Genomic DNA, 18311 nt, shown 5'->3' with positions numbered 1-18311 from the left:
TAATCCTGTAACAAAGTGATATTATTATTAGGACCTGTAGGTTCACATATTTTTTTCTCAAAATATCTACAGTTCGTACTTGTGTTTTGTCATCATCTCTTTTGATTCTTATCTAGCCAAATATCTGTCAAAAGTCGTGGTCTTTTCAACCTCCAGCAGCAAGCCATGCTAAAGTATTTACAATCGATACACATGCGCTGTTGGACAAAAGTCTAAGCTAACTAACTATGGACCATCAATTTTTTTTTTTTTACAATAAATTGATAATTTTTAGTTTTTACAAAGCACACTTTTTGCCAAGTCCATACTTTAAACTCTGTAAAAAGAATTCAATCAAACGTGTTGTAGTTTCTCTTTAATATAAATACTTTTATATATATAATTTTTGGAAATTCTATCAAATATTTTTGATCACCGACAAGAATGACAATTATGCAGTACATTGAATTGTAAAAAAAATCTCCTGCCACCTTAAACCGGTATAAAACAGCTTTTTTTTAATTTAAAAAGCACTGTATATTAGAATATAGAGATGTTTGGGTTTTTAACTTCTCTTCATGTAAATGGTAGTTTATTGCCCTTGATATCATATAACAAAGTTTAATGCAGTTTAATGACCTAATGGTTAATTTGTTGACCATCCATCCTCCTTAATTCCAAAATGGTGTGAAATAATAAGAATTTTTTGTCTGCCAGGTACAAACTCCGGTTGGCTAACATGATGTTCCATAGTATTCGGGTCATGGAATGTGAGTTCGCATGTCAGTTTGCATATCCTTTCAAAGTAAAGGGAAATGACCTGATATTGAACCCAAGAAAATGTAGCCTTCGTTATTCTGTGTGTAAAGTTTTATCAGCAAGAGCAAGGAAACTGATCAGTTTGTAGAATTTTACAGGTGGGATCTTTTTTGCTTCCATGGTTTTGATTTTTATAATCATTTTGAGATTGATTTTGGTTATTATTTTGTATCTTTTGAATCAATTTATTTAGTCCATGATAACACCTGATGTTGGTTTAGCATTACATTTAAATTTCAGAGATTATTAATATATAAACGATGTATAGTGCAAGCAAAAGACTGCAAGCTGTTCGACGACAACTTTTGCATATGGATGAACAGTACAGGAATGGTTTAGACATCGATGAAGACAACTCGATGGTAGAGACCGAAAATTGTCAAGATGAACCAAAGGACTTGGTGGAAAAGGTAATATTTTGCTATAACGTATACATTTGCAGTTCTAATTTTTTTTTAAATTGATTAGTTGCCAATAAATTCTTAACTCTAAAGTGAAGTTAGTAAATTTTTATACCTATTATCGCTTATTTTTTATGTGCAGGACGTAGTAACACTGTTTCAACTCACTGATATATATCTTTTTAAATTTTTACATAATTATAAATGAGTTCCTAAGTCAACTGTTCCCTCCTCTTTTTGGTGGTTTTTTTCCTTCATTTTTAAACGATTTGTCTTAATGGAACTTAATTTGAAATTGATGACTTTGCTAATTTTAACTAATTTTAATTTTAAATACTTAAGGAATATATAAACACATTATTTATTTTGATATTTATCCAAAAATCTCGAGTCATCTTCGTCATTATAACGACTTTTCACTCAAATGCAAATTTGAACATGATTACAATAAAAGGACAATTTATCATGTTCTATTGTACAATGTTTACACCACGCTGTGAACTTTGGGAAAAAATGGGTTCTGTAGAGAGTGGAAATAAACATGTCCGCTAGAGATAAAGAATTTGACCTAGTTACTGTAATGTCAATATACTTTTGTCCTTGTACTATATTTCTGGCTAGTTTTTTTTTTCTAATCAAATGAGCAACTAATGAGTATGAAATACAAATAGCTAATAGAGGGTGCATATAGAAGTCTTAAAAATTAACAATGCGCCGGATAATTGTGTCAGTGTCAAATTGACAAGATACAGTTACGGGAGAAAAAAACATATTTCCTTTAAAAAATAATATCCCGTGGGCAAAAGTATCCACATGATCCAGGGAAGAAATATTTTTTGTCCAAATTTTAGAAAATTCCTTGTAAGGATAAATTGATGAAATAAGAGGCTATAATCTCTTTGAGCAATCATTTATCATGCCAAATTGGATATTATTTTGTAATCTGCATCTGAAGACTATATGCAAACTATATGCATAATACCACCTGACCCTGACATCATAATCCGGTGTAATGAAGAATAATGACCCCCGTAGAATAATGACCGGGGGTCATTTTTCGACGTAGAATTATGACCCCCCTAGCTGAAGAATAATTTAATTTTTCTGAAGAAAAATGACCCAGGGGTTATTTTTCTTCATGTTAAGGTCAGACGACACGTTCCTCAATTTTAGATAACTTTTTACAGGAATATGTTAATGGTCTATTACTACTTTGACGTGCCTTCTTGCAAAAAATTAGGGTACCTTACCAGGCATTTCTGCAAAATACTAGAGTATGCAATATCCTATATAATCTTCTTGAAAATACACTTGAATTGCTGATATAAAGATAAATACATCTACACCACAGCATAATTTACTATAATAGAACTATATCTCCGCCGGGGCGGGGCTTCGAACTCCCGACCTCTAGAACTTATACGCCTCTGGCAGTGAGCGGTCACGGTTCTAACCACTCGACCATCTAGACACATAACCACATCCAAGTAAATTTTAATCATTTTTAAAGTAATTATAAAATTAATTTTTTTATTGGAACTCTTTATTACGAGGAGATACAAAATAGATTCTCGAGGAGCGTGTCGTCTGACCTTAAACATAAAGAAAAATGACCCCCATAGAAAATGACCCCCCCCCCGTAAACATGAATAGAAATTGGTTACACCGTATCCAAGAAATGACTTTGAAATTTACTTAATTTTTCACTCTGTTCAACTGCTTTTGAAGTTATAAACACCGAATTTGTAAATAAATCGCTGTATAATAGTTTTTCATATCCGTAGCAGGCACACACAAAACACTCTTATATTGTCACAAATTGATTTTTAACAGTTACGTCACTTCTCTCGTAGACATACGGCGGGAAATGACGCAAATAAAGAAAGATTCATACACAATGAGGATATTGTGTGATAATTAACGAACAATAATCATGAAAGAATAATTGTTGTAATAATATAAGCAATATTCACTGGTGAATGAATTGTCAATCTTAGAATGATACATGTATATATCTTTATGGAAAAAGACTAAGGGGACAAGTAACGTAGGAATATGAATTCTTCTTATTTACATTTCTTGAGGAAAGTGATTTTTAAAAAATCATTTTGCGTTAGTTTTGTTTTCTTCTACGTGATACATGAACATCAATATTTTAAACATTTGTTGTAATTTTGTATTTGGGATCATGAATAGACATTATTCTTTTAGAGAAAATGTGTGAAGAGTACCTGACTATAGTAAATCTTAATACATAATAAACACTGATCGATTATAATAAGAAAAGATTGTTTCTAAAAGCGTTGATAAGAGGTTATGGCCCATGTTAGGGGTTTATATCCCCCCTTGATTTTCATCACACGATCTTTATTGTATCCAAAGTTACCAATGCTCATACAAACTATTGATGCATTAATCATCTTGATATTAACTAAACTTACTAAAGTAGGCCGACGATAAAGTAAAATATATTTTCTGTACGAGTACTCTCAGTGCTTTGACGATTTTCCTTATTGGCTATTAACATCTACTGGCGTAATGGCTGCTTTTAGTGCCCACTTACTTCAGCTTGGTTATAATGCCTACCAGTGGAGTAAACTTTTCATAATTTTGGTTTCATCATTAATTCCGCGTGATGCACTTGCATACCCAGCAGTTTGTAATAGTGGAAATCCTCAATGCAAGTATAATTCAGGAAGAATATAAAAGATGCGACGGCGAAGCGTGAAGATGCGAAGACGAAAGTGCCAAGTTGCGAAGGCGAAGAAGTGATACTACTATCGCTTCTTTGCCTTTGCAACTTCGCACTCTCGTCTTCGAATCTTCGCGCTTTCGCCTTTTTAGCTCACCGAGACGAAGGAAAGGGGAGCCCGGCGTTGGCGTCCGGAGCTGGTTAAAGTTTTTGGTGCAGGTGCTGTATCTAAGCTATTACTACTTCACCTAACCTGAATGGATGGTGAGTCTTATGATACAGATGCACCTGACAGGCATGGATGCTGAATCAGAGCCATAGGTTGGGGATGCTTGAGGAGGTAAAGGTTTTAATTGCTGGTGCCCTCTGATGATGATATCTTACTTATTACTGGTCCTAACTTCACCAAACTTTCATGGATGGTGCATCTTATGATACTGATGCACCTGACAGCTTGAATGCTGAATCTGAGCCCTAAGTTTATGATGCTTGATGAGGTTTAGTTTTTCGGAACAGGTCACATGTTTTATAGATGATAGCTTGCATAATTGATTTAACTATATTATAAATGAAACCCAGAGGTTGCTTCAGATGCAGAACCTGATCTCCATTATCAAGGATGCTAAAGAAATCTCCTACCTCACTCAAACCTGCTTGATAGATAGATGTAGTTGTTGTTAAATGATATAACATGATTCCTATGATAAAGTATTGTATGATATGAAACACTATTGTTTAATAGGATACAATATAATACCATATGTTATATTGTAAAACGTTATATGATACGATATAATATTGTATCATTTTTTTTATATTTTATGATATGATATTGTATCATGATATTGTTCTGTATAGTATTGTATATTATGATACAATATTGTATGATATTATATTATTTTATTTATTAATTATCAAATCACATTATACTATTACATATGAAATTGCAATATATAATATTGCATTCTATGCTATAATATTGTATATTCTATGATATTGTATCATACAGTATTGTATAATATGATATTGGTTTCTGTAATATAGAATTAGATCAAATGAAATTGTATATATGATAATGTAAAATTATAAAATATCGTATCATACGATATTGTAAAATATGATATTGGTTTATATGATATATTATCATATAACATGAAATTGTATTTTATGATGTTGAAATATATATTATTGTATCATAGGATACAATATGTATAATATAAGTGTATTATATAATATTTTATTTTATTCCATGATAGTGTATCATTTAATATGATACAAGGTTGTATCAAGTTATATTGTATCATATAATACAATATCATATTATTTATCAAATATGATACAGTATCATCCAATACAATATCATACTATATTATACAATATAATAACACATGTTTCAATGTTATGATGTTTTATTGCAATATGATATTGTTTCATATAATACTATATTGTTTCATATAATACTATATTGTATTATATTTTATGATCAAATACAATAATGTATAACACAATACAATGTCATATCATACGTTACAATATCATATCTCACAATTTTGTACGGTATTTTATGGTATTATATGATATATATTGTAAGTATGATAGGATGCAAATTTTTATTTTATATTATTGTATTGAATAACATATGATCATATGATTATCATACAATTTTTTAACAGATGATATACGATAATGTGTCAAAAGAGAATCCATGAATATCCAAGATCGTAAAGGATGGTTTTCATATAATATGATAAAGGTGGTCTCATAAAGGTGATGCCTCATAAAGGTGATGCCTCGTCTCGGTGAGCTTTGTAATCTGTAAATTACCTACGTTTTATAATTGCGGAGCTCTCTATCGTTTAAGTTCCGAGGCATATTTTGGAAATTTTATTTTTATAAAATTAATAAAATTAAATTATTCAGGGGGATAGGGTCCGGGCCCCCTCTCCCCTTTTACTGCGTGAAATTCTAAATATTGAATTTTCCCGGGGGACGGACCCCCTCTCCCCCCCTCTTGATCCATGCATGAGCAAGGAGTGTCGCATAATGAAATTAGAATGTTACTGTGTTTGGTTCACGGTAAACAGACGGCTGGTAAGTGATAGGAGTCTGGAAGTGCATACATGTATGTACACATTATGGTGGACATTAAATTTTGTGTGGAGTATATACTGATTAAGCATAGCCAACACTGTTAAACATATATATATCACATGTACACATTAAAATATTTATAAACATTCATAGTAAGCGGGATGGCCTAGCGCATGCGTACCAATAATAGCCTGGATCAATCGAAAAACCTTGGCGAGTACGGTGCTTGCATTAAATTCTATGTAATCGACCGAGACTTGCTGAATGCAATCAAAACGGCAAAGGCGAAAGTGCGAAGATGCGAAGGCCAGAGTTCGAAGTTGGGAAGATCCGCTAGTCGTATCGCTCCTTCGCCTTAGCACTTTAGGCATCACATTTTCGCGCTTCGTCGTCGAATCTTCGCACTTTTGCTTCTTCGCCTTTGCTCTATCGCCTTTGCAAATTTACTTCGCATCTTCGCCCTATATTAAGGTCTGAGTGGCCCTATCGGAACACCATAGATATATGTAAATGTAATTGTTAAAGGGGCATGGTCACGATTTTGGTCAAATTCTATTTTTCTGTTTTCATTATTTACAATGCTTAAGGAAAGCATTTCTACTGATCAAATGAAATTTGAGGGTCAGTTGTAAAGTTATAAGCAAGATACAGGGCTCACAATTCTTTGTCATGCAAACAAGGCTCGTGCCCTGTTGTTGTTTACATAGGTTCAATATACCAGTAAAAAATATTTTTCAAGCTGATTTGTCTATCTTCTTATTCATTTTAAGCATAAATAAACAGTTCCTTACGTAAACACATTCATTAGGTCTCAAATAAGAAATTTCACTTCAACATTCAAAATGTAACGAATGACAAATTCTCTAAATTTTGGTTGCCTATTAAAATTGCCTTACTAAAGCATTGTGAACATTAAGATCGGAAATTTTTTGGACTAAAATCGTGACCATGCCCCTTTAAGATGACAACCATACCCCGATGCAATACGTCAATGTCTTGTTATAACGGAAGGATTTTTATTTTCTAAGCTATACCCCTTCTTTCACTTTAAGTTGATTTGAATATGAACTAAAATTTCTGTTAATTTCTGTAAACTGCAGCAGTAAAAATTACAATAGTGTAAAGACTATTTCACAAATACTAAAAAATATACTGAAAAACTTTAATCTACAAGGGGGTCATTATTCTACAGGGGTCACTTTTCTTCATGTGGAGTGTGCTCATTTTTATGAAAATGACACTTATTCTTCAGGCAAAGGGGTCATTTTTCTACGTAGAATAATGACCGGGGGTCATTTTTCTGCGTAGAATAATGACCGGGGGGTCATTATTCTACGTCGAAAAATGACCCCCGTTCATTATTCTACGGGGGTCATTATTCTTCATTACACCGGCTGTGTTAGTTTTAAAACAATATGGTGACGCACAAGCCATTGCTTTACCAAAAACTGAATATTTATACGATTTTTCCATATTTAATATCTCATATCAAAATAAAAACTTCTAAAAATCAAGGTTCAAAAGAAAATAAATCCGGTTATAAAGGAAAAAATAAAATTATTCATTTGCGCAACACTTACATATTGAGTTTTTTTCTTTCCACTTCATCGAGAATGAAAATACAGCCTACTCCGGATATATTGAAATTCAGGGTACCATGCAAATTATTTCAATATATCCGTATTTCAATATAAGCGAAATTTACTGACATGAAGCCGCCATTTTTTGAAAGTTCAATCCTGATGTAAGCATAGAAAACGAAACCCGAACACATTATTTGGTCATCATATATCTATTATACAGTGAACAGATTACATGAAATATTAGTCCTTGAAAGTTTGATTAAAATTATATCTGCAAGTTTTGTAAGATTCATTGTGTTTACTATCTTAAACATCATCATAATCTCCGATCGCATTCTTTTATGTTTTCGAGAAAAATCACCAGACTCAAACGATTCAAATCAGTATTGCTAAACGATGCTTGTATATCATCATAAGTGTACTCGCGATAATCAACACCCTTAGCTATTTCGAATTTATGCTTTGTCCTTTTATTATTTTAGCCATAACTAGTTCGTATTTAGTGTCCGAAGATAAGGTTTTTCTTTTCCATGGAGTTTCCATATTGCGTCTAGCCTCAATACATCCGTATACGTAAAAACAAAAAATTCAACAGTGAATAAAATTTACTTTTTAAAAGAAGTATAAAAACACACATGATGAGAACTTATCAATTCACACCTTTGTATATCAACCGGTCAGTCTGGCATAATTACTGTCACCAACCGTGACGACAGCCGCCAGGGAGTACTTCAATATAACCGTTATAAAAACAACTAATTATCACCTATTGGGACCCATCAGTGGCTTCAATATAAGCGATATTTCAAAATAACCGATTTCATTATATCCGTAATATCAATGCAAATAAAATGAGAGGCAAAAACTGGGGATTTATTTCTATTCCAAAATAAGCGGAATTTCAAAATAAGCGATTTCAATATTAAGTGGAGTAAGCTGTAATAGAGTGCAGCATTCAGCATAAACAAGCGACCTCTCAATAAAACTTGATGTATTCAATATTAACTTAATTCTTTTTTTTTACCCAGCACATCGACTTTATTGTAACAATTTTACACAGCAACTTTTCCGTCCCGTTTTTATGTAGTAAATATCAACAAATTGCTTTTTCCCGTAATGTTTAATCACTGATTGATACATCTGATTTATATACAAGCTCACTTCACCAAAATTAGCATACGTTTCAAACAACTGAGGGTATTTAAAGGCCTATATATAATCTTAATCCGGAAAAATCGTACCTTATCTATTTAAATTGTGTCTATTTATAATAATCAGAGGGTGGGGGCATTTAAATCGGTGGATCGATTGGCGCGTTTGCTGAATATTATTTCATGCGTTATTATACGTCTGCGACCTTATTCATGAAGCATCCGTAAAATAAAGGGTCCGTTTACTCCTCCGCTAAATTTTCCGTTATACAGTCATATATATTGGTATTCCCGAAACATCCATTAAACCTTTCGCTATCGGTAAAACTTAACGGACGGGTTAGATGACCTGTTAAACGGGCACTGTGTGATAAGTAAATAGAAAATTGACTAAATAAAGTTTTAATTTTACATTCCCTTTAAGTTGGAAAATAAGCAATCACTCAATTTACTCAAAAGAGTGAATTTTAAAGAAATTTTGATTATTTTTTTATGCTTCCAATGATAAACTGATCAGAGTCCACTTTGCATGAGGAGCTCAGACTTGCTTTTTGGTTTTTTCTTTTCTTTTACAATTCATGTTGTTACATTTAATGCATTTAAACATCAAAAGTCTGTGATCAGTACAATTTAATATATGAATCCCATACTGCAACAATTTGTGAGGGGGTAATGCATGAGCCGTCAGTCAGTCAGTGCGTCATCCGTCAATAGTTGTTTTTTTTTTTGGGGGGGGGGGTGGGAGTTGTTACTAGTAATTTTTGTCAATTTATTTTTATAAAACGCAGTTGTTCTTAAATCACTGCATGGAATTTCACAAAACCTTTCGTGTATATTGCTAGAAATTTTGATTTCATATTTTTTGTTTTACAATTAAGGAAAAACTATACTCACTTTGCGGGTGTGTCCTGTATAAAGGCAAGGTACACAAATTGCTTGCATTATTTTCTTATATTGACAAAATAACAATCCAAATTTACTATGTGAATTTGAATCCCGCCTTTATCCAGGCATGTATGTACAGTTCCTTTTCTGAACATTAAGGAAACGGATTTAGTACTCAATGTAAGTACCATAAGCCATGCGTGTTTTTTTTTTTTTTTGGGGGGGGGGGGGGTTGGGGTTGGGAGAAGGGGGGGGGGGGGGTTTGGGTGTTTTAATTCAAACTAAATAAAATCACATAGTAAAGTTACTGAAAATAGGCCTTGGATCCCTCTTCCCTACAAGCAAATTCAAATATCATAAAATATCTCTCGTTGATATTTTTAAATACCTCAGGGTTCAAACGATGTTCATTTAGAAGTATGAAAAATTTCCAAGACTTCTCAGTCGAAACGCCCCTGTTAGCTTTTCAGGTTTCAATACAATGCTAAAAAATGTGATGTCTACGGGGATTTTGTATTGCAGCAAGCCCGGATAATAACGTTGAAAAATTGCGCGATGTATTCCGAGTGTATTCCAAATTGAGAAAAGATTCCCCATTATAAATCTCCGTAAGGAATCTGAATTTGTTCCTGTGAATTTTTCCGAGTGAAAGATGATAATGTGTCAATGAAATTATTTGAAAGTTATCCCTTTCAACTATTTCAAATGCTATTCTTTCACAGGTGTGTGTATTTTTATCAAAAATCGTCCAAATGTGCTGCATAAATATCTTGGGACAGACTATAGCCTAAAGAGAAAATGTATAAGTGGGTATATTCAATGAATCCATCAATGCTGTATCTTCCAAAAACATTCAAATACATGTAGATCTAGATCTACTGTTTGTGTGCTTATTTATATATATTCCAAAGTTCTATGACATGGTGTATATATCAGTTCCTCTTATTAGTCCCCTACCGGTTTTCAGCGTAAAGGACTATAGCTTTCCTCTGCGTCCGTCAGTACGTATGTCTGTCCGCCCGTCCGTCTGTCCCACTTCAGTTTTCCACACTTTTTTCTGTATGCGTTTGCGGAATAATATGAAATTTGCTGAACAGCTTAAAAATATCAAACTACAGTTCAAATTTACACTTTTGTAGCTTCTGTTTGACATATTTTCGAGAAAATAAATTCTTTATATTCCAATTTTTTTATGTTCGGGTTTGTTATCGGGCTCGGTGTGTATTAAATAAACGAGGAAAGTATGTAGTCAGTAATAATATCGTGCATACCAAAGTCAAGCTAGCACGCACTAACTTCAACGCACTAACTCCGTTCTAAATATGCTTATCGACTAGTTTTTCGATCCCGACGGGAAAATATCCCTCGGTAAATAGGCGCAAGGCGCCTAAACTAGGACTTGTGACAATTAGGTGACCCCGGATTCATGAGGGTGGGGGTCCTGCCCGGGGGTGACTGGTCTCAGAACCTTCAATAATTATGCCGTTCTTGGCGCCACGGCCCCCTGAATAATCGTTATAATAACTATATTATCATATTATATAGGGACATAAACAAGGCGCAGGGCGCCTAAACTAGGACTTGTGACAATTAGGTGACCCCGGATTCATGAGGGTGGGGGTCCTGCCCGGGGGTTACCGGTCTCAGAACCTTCAATAATTATGCCGTTCTTGGCGCCACGGCCCCCTGAATAATCGTTATAATAACTATATTATCATATTATATAGGGACATAAACAAGGCGCAGGGCGCCTAAACTAGGACTTGTGACAATTAGGTGACCCCGGATTCATGAGGGTGGGGGTCCTGCCCGGGGGTGACCGGTCTCAGAACCTTCAATAATTATGCCGTTCTTGGCGCCACGGCCCCCTGAATAATCGTTATAATAACTATATTATCATATTATATAGGGACATAAACAAGGCGCAGGGCGCCTAAACTAGGACTTGTGACAATTAGGTGACCCCGGATTCATGAGGGTGGGGGTCCTGCCCGGGGGTTACCGGTCTCAGAACCTTCAATAATTATGCCGTTCTTGGCGCCACGGCCCCCTGAATAATCGTTATAATAACTATATTATCATATTATATAGGGACATAAACAAGGCGCAGGGCGCCTAAACTAGGACTTGTGACAATTAGGTGACCCCGGATTCATGAGGGTGGGGGTCCTGCCCGGGGGTTACCGGTCTCAGAACCTTCAATAATTATGCCGTTCTTGGCGCCACGGCCCCCTGAATAATCGTTATAATAACTATATTATCATATTATATAGGGACATAAACAAGGCGCAGGGCGCCTAAACTAGGACTTGTGACAATTAGGTGACCCCGGATTCATGAGGGTGGGGGTCCTGCCCGGGGGTGACCGGTCTCAGAACCTTCAATAATTATGCCGTTCTTGGCGCCACGGCCCCCTGAATAATCGTTATAATAACTATATTATCATATTATATAGGGACATAAACAAGGCGCAGGGCGCCTAAACTAGGACTTGTGACAATTAGGTGACCCCGGATTCATGAGGGTGGGGGTCCTGCCCGGGGGTGACCGGTCTCAGAACCTTCAATAATTATGCCGTTCTTGGCGCCACGGCCCCCTGAATAATCGTTATAATAACTATATTATCATATTATATAGGGACATAAACAAGGCGCAGGGCGCCTAAACTAGGACTTGTGACAATTAGGTGACCCCGGATTCATGAGGGTGGGGGTCCTGCCCGGGGGTGACCGGTCTCAGAACCTTCAATAATTATGCCGTTCTTGGCGCCACGGCCCCCTGAATAATCGTTATAATAACTATATTATCATATTATATAGGGACATAAACAAGGCGCAGGGCGCCTAAACTAGGACTTGTGACAATTAGGTGACCCCGGATTCATGAGGGTGGGGGTCCTGCCCGGGGGTGACCGGTCTCAGAACCTTCAATAATTATGCCGTTCTTGGCGCCATGGCCCCCTGAATAATCGTTATAATAACTATATTATCATATTATATAGGGACATAAACAAGGCGCAGGGCGCCTAAACTAGGACTTGTGACAATTAGGTGACCCCGGATTCATGAGGGTGGGGGTCCTGCCCGGGGGTGACCGGTCTCAGAACCTTCAATAATTATGCCGTTCTTGGCGCCACGGCCCCCTGAATAATCGTTATAATAACTATATCATTTGTAAATACCAGGGTTCACGTCAAAACATGGCTGACGAAAAATAATCCCAGAGTTATTCCATTTACATCGGGTTATTTGCCGATGGCAGGGACTGAATTTTTTATGAGATAAAACTCAACACGTTAGAAGTCTGAGAGTCTGATACATTCTTAGTTTTTAGAAAAAAAAATCAAGATCACTAGAGGACGGTGTGGGGGAGGGGGTGGTAGTGAAAAGGCCCTGACTTGATTTCAAATTTGAAGGTGTGTGTGTTTCTTGCTACCAATGTTTTATTTATACAATGTAATTTTATTTGATAAACTGTTTACGGGAATATTTCAAAAACTTTGTTTTGATTTTACATGCAAATAAAGTTTTAAATATTTGGTAAAATTTTATATTTCATGCACTACAATATTTAATATTGTAGTGCTACCTCCAATCAAACTGTTTTATCCTTAACACTTATGATGTCTGTATATGAGATCATAACTTAAGTTATTTTTCATCTTTATGACAGAATCGTTTGTTAATTAGATGGTCATTTTATTTTTGGAAAGATTGTAAGCGCATATATATTTTCCTTTTGTGTGGTGTGAAATGGCTCGTTATCAAACACTGGTTGTAGGGTCATTCGAGTAGTCAGAAGGATCAATTCCATTCAATTCTTTATGTCTTTAAGCATTACAGCTTATCAGAGCAATACATGTATATATATATATATATATATATATATATATATATATATATATATATATATATATATATATATATATATATATATATATATATATATATGTCCAAATAAAATAAAGGACATACAGATTTTGTCAATGCATAAACATGATGACCTTTGCTCATCTCATTCCTCTCATTCACTTACACGCACACGTACACCCTCTCATGCATTAAAAATAAATGGTTAAGGTAAGGTTGTATATTAGAAAATAAAGGAAGACACATTAAAGAACATGTAGAACTGAGGGGGGGGGGGGTGTTATTAGTATACTCACAAAACAGACATCTTTGAATTGCATAACTTTTTTGTGGAGCTGTGTTAAAAATGCTTCCTTTTTTTTTACTAATAAAGAGACGTTAAATGTTAATCAATTTCTGGTATATTTAACTTGTTGTAAGAGCTACAAATTCACAGAAGAAAACAAATTGGCTTGTTGTAATGCATTGCTCTTCTACATGTAAGCTTTCAACAAGTTAAATCATACGGCAATCAGTTGCTTAAAATAGAAATATCCCTTTCAAAGTTTATATAAATTATTACGATTGAATCAGAATCCATTCGTTTATACATACAGTTGCAACTCCATACACCTAGGAAAAGTTCCTTTTTTTCCCCCAAATAATTTGCGTATGAAATACATTTATAAAAAACACGTGAAAAAGAGTTCATGGGAAATATAAAGAACATGTATGCACGTACATAAGTTTATACGTAAATCCGGCAATAACATCCGAGTATAAATCTGCAGGCAAAACTCATCAATGGCACTTAGCGGGATTCAAACCAGGGATGCACTCGGTCTGTTCAAAAGTCAAAACATGACCCACTCGGCCATTGAGAGAGATAACTGACGTTGCAAATTTTCGATATTGTTTCCTTTTGATAAAAATATTAACGAACTATAGCTTATGAAATACACGGAAAACCTGTAACACTTAATTTGTATCTTTAAAAAAAATATTTTTTTCTTTTCCAAATAGGCCCAAATAGGCCCCGTGGCACTGAACGTAGATATTCAAATAGGCCCAAATAGGCCCTGTGGCACATAAGTGGTTAAAATAAAAGAAATTAACAACACGATATATAAAACGTAAGCGCTTTCATTACATATACATATATATATATCCAAAATGTGCAGTCCTTGGTATAGGTAAATATAATTTAAATGAAAGTCGATGAAAACACGTTTTCAATCACTCTTTAACCACTTCTGTGCCACAGGGCCGATTTTGGGCCGATCACACAGTTGTCCAGAGTGCCACGGGGCCGATTTTAGGCCGATTTTAACTTTACACTTTTTCCATATGATTTATTAAATATACGTCAATAAATATAAAAGCATCGTATGTTATTATGAACAATAAAGTATCCAATTGTAATTTATTGACATATTAATTTATTATTTTGATTTTTAAAAGAGATTTATTGCGCTAGAATTAACGGATTTCTTGATACATAGTTACACAAACTAAGATCTTTTTATCTGCCATCAAAATTTGCATAATTATTATATCAATTGTTGAAATAAAAGTTAATGTGTTTTTTTTTATTGCTAAACATTACACTAAAACAGCATATGTTCATGTGCATTAATTTTATTAATTCATCGTAATTAACATATTGTTGCATAATTTTGTTCCGATTGTTTGTTTCTCAATAACTTCAAAAATTCAAGCAACAGATAATATTATTGCCCTAAATTATTTTTAAAATGTTTACGCAATGCATGCATGTATATTATTTTCGAAACATATAATTCTTAAAAATAATATCAACATTGAAAAGAATGACATAAATGACTTCCATAACGCGGTATTTTGTTTATAACGTCATTTTACGTAAATGACGTCATAATAACACGTGCGTTCTGCCTTGCGCCGTACAAGATGGCTGGAGTGTGGTTCCGTGTATTGCCGCCTGAACCGGTGCAAAATAAGCCATTCACTGGGAACCCAGGGCCAAAGAACATGCCGGCGAGAAATGCATCTCCGTTGGAATATTTTCTTTTATTCTTCAACCTAAACCTAATACGAGAAGCTGTGCGTCAAACTGATAGGTATCGTATCCCATAATTTTTATAAATGATTTGGTATTGCATGATGTAAGACTGTACAGGTCATATACTTCGTGTACAAAATTGTATAGGGCGTATACTTTGTGTGCATAATTTCGTGTATACATTGGACCATATATAACCGATGATACATTGTGTATACTTAGTGTAAACGGTCTATACGCTTTGTACATTGGGTATACGTCGTGCAAACGGCCTGTACAGGGCGTATACTTTGTGTGCACCATTTTGTGTATACATTGGACCATATATAACCGATGATACATTGTGTATACTTGATGTACAAGGCCTGTACGCTTGGTACGTTGGGCATACGCCCTGTATAGGACGTATACTTCGTGCAAAACATTTGGTGTATACATTGGACCATATATAACCGATGATACATTGTGTATACTTGGTGTAAACGGTCCGCTTTGTACATTGTGTATACTTGGTGTAAATGGTCTATACGCTTTGTACATTGTGTACACTTGGTGTAAAGGGTCTATACGCTTTGTACATTGGGTATACGTGGTGTAATCGGCCTGTACAGGGCGTATACTTTGTGTGCACAATTTCGTGTATACATTGGACCATATATAACAGATGATACATTGTGTCATTGTGTATACTTGGTGTACACGACCTATACGCTTGGTATTAGGCATACGCCCTGTACAGGACGTATACTTCGTGCACAAAATTTGGTGTATACATTGGACCATATATAACCGATGATACATTGTGTATACTTGGTGTAAACGGTCTATACGCTTTGTACATTGGGTATACGTGGTGTAAACGGCCTGTACAGGTCATATACTTCGTGTACAAAATTGTATAGGGCGTATACTTTGTGTGCACAATTTGATGTATACATTGGACCATATATAACCGATGATACATTGTGTATACTTGGTGTAAACGGTCTACACGCTTTGTACATCGTGTATACTTGGTGTAAATGGTCTATACGCTTTGTACATTGGGTATACGTGGTGTAAACTGCCTGTACAGGGCGTATACTTTGTGTGCACCATTTGGTGTATACATTGGACCATATATAACCGATGATACATTGTGTATACTTAGTGTAAACGGTCTATACGCTTTGTACATTGGGTATACGTCGTGCAAACGGCCTGTAAAGGGCGTATACTTTGTGTGCACCATTTTGCGTATACATTGGACCATATATAACCGATGATACATTGTGTATACTTGGTGTAAACGGTCTATACGCTTTGTACATTGGGTACACGTGGTGTAAACGGCCTGTACAGGTCATATACTTCGTGTACAAAATTGAATAGGGCGTATACTTTGTGTGCACAATTTGGTGTATACATTGGACCATATATAACCGATGATACATTGTGTATACTTAGTGTAAACGGTCTATACGCTTTGTACATTGGGTGTACGTCGTGCAAACGGCCTGTACAGGGCGTATACTTAATGTAAAAAGCGTATAGACCATTTACACCAAGTATACACAATGTACAAAGCGTATAGACCGTTTACACCAAGTATACACAATGTATCATCGGTTATATATGGTCCAATGTATACACCAATTTGTGCACACAAAGTATACGCCCTATCCAATTTGTACACGAAGTATATGACCTGTACAGGCCGTTTACACCACTTATACCCAATGTACAAAGCGTATAGACCGATTACACCAAGTATACACAATGTATCATCGGTTATATATGGTCCAATGTATACACCAAATTGTGCACACAAAGTATACGCCCTGTACAGGCCGTTTACACCACGTATACCCAATGTACAAAGCGTATAGACCGTTTACACCAAGTGTACACAATGTACAAAGCGTATAGACCATTTACACCAAGTATACACAATGTACAAAGCGTATAGACCGTTTACACCAAGTATACACAATGTATTATCGGTTATACATGGTCCAATGTATACACCAAATTGTGCACACAAAGTATACGCCCTGTACAGGCAGTTTACACCACGTATACCCAATGTACAAAGCGTATAGACCATTTACACCAAGTGTACACAATGTACAAAGCGTATAGACCGTTTACACCAAGTATACACAATGTACAAAGCGTATAGACAGTTTACACCAAGTATACACAATGTATCATCGGTTATATATGGTCCAATGTATACACCAAATTTGTGCACGAAGTATAGGTCCTATACAGGGCGTATGCCCAACGTACCAAGCGTACAGGCCGTGTACATCAAGTATACACAATGTATCATCGGTTATATATGGTCCAATGTATACACCAAATTGTGCACACAAAGTATACGCCCTGTACAGGCCGTTTGCACGACGTATACCCAATGTACAAAGCGTATAGACCGTTTACACTAAGTATTCACAATATATCATCGGAAAAATTTACAGTAGCTTGTCAGCTTTTATGTCAGATTTAAACAAAATGTATCAATTTGAATTTTGCTAGAATGTTAAATGTTGACACCAACTTGAAAATAACTGGCTTGCCATGAACATCTATGGAAAACCCTGACCATTGTTGTTTGTCAATCTTCTCATGTGAGAGCAAAGATGATCAAAGATACATCCAGCTTCAACAACTATATTGCTGTAGGATATATGGCATTCAGATAATATTCAGAATATTGTTCCGTCAGTCCTGTTGTGACAATCAATGAAAACATTCGATTTCAAATTTTGTGTAAATATTGAAGCTTGTAGAATTTTGCTAGATTTCAGTACTCATCTGCTTTTCGGATGAGGTGGGT

The 18311-nt window shown here is 35.2% G+C and overlaps 1 protein-coding gene across 1 annotated transcript in view; it reads left to right on the top strand.

Moving 5' to 3' along the window:
* The first annotated feature begins 799 nt into the window (after positions 1-799).
* LOC105326867 (uncharacterized) overlaps positions 800-18311 on the top strand; it is a 42267-nt gene continuing 24755 nt past the window's right edge. The window contains exons 1-2 of the mRNA XM_066077347.1: positions 800-896; positions 1039-1208. Coding sequence (XP_065933419.1) covers positions 1059-1208 — 150 coding nt within the window. The 5' untranslated portion in view covers positions 800-896; positions 1039-1058. The remainder of the gene's footprint in view (positions 897-1038; positions 1209-18311) is intronic.

Source organism: Magallana gigas, chromosome 2, assembly GCF_963853765.1.
Source record: "Magallana gigas chromosome 2, xbMagGiga1.1, whole genome shotgun sequence".
Lineage (NCBI taxonomy): Eukaryota > Metazoa > Mollusca > Bivalvia > Ostreida > Ostreidae > Magallana > Magallana gigas.
This window is presented reverse-complemented; position numbering and strand designations above follow the sequence as displayed.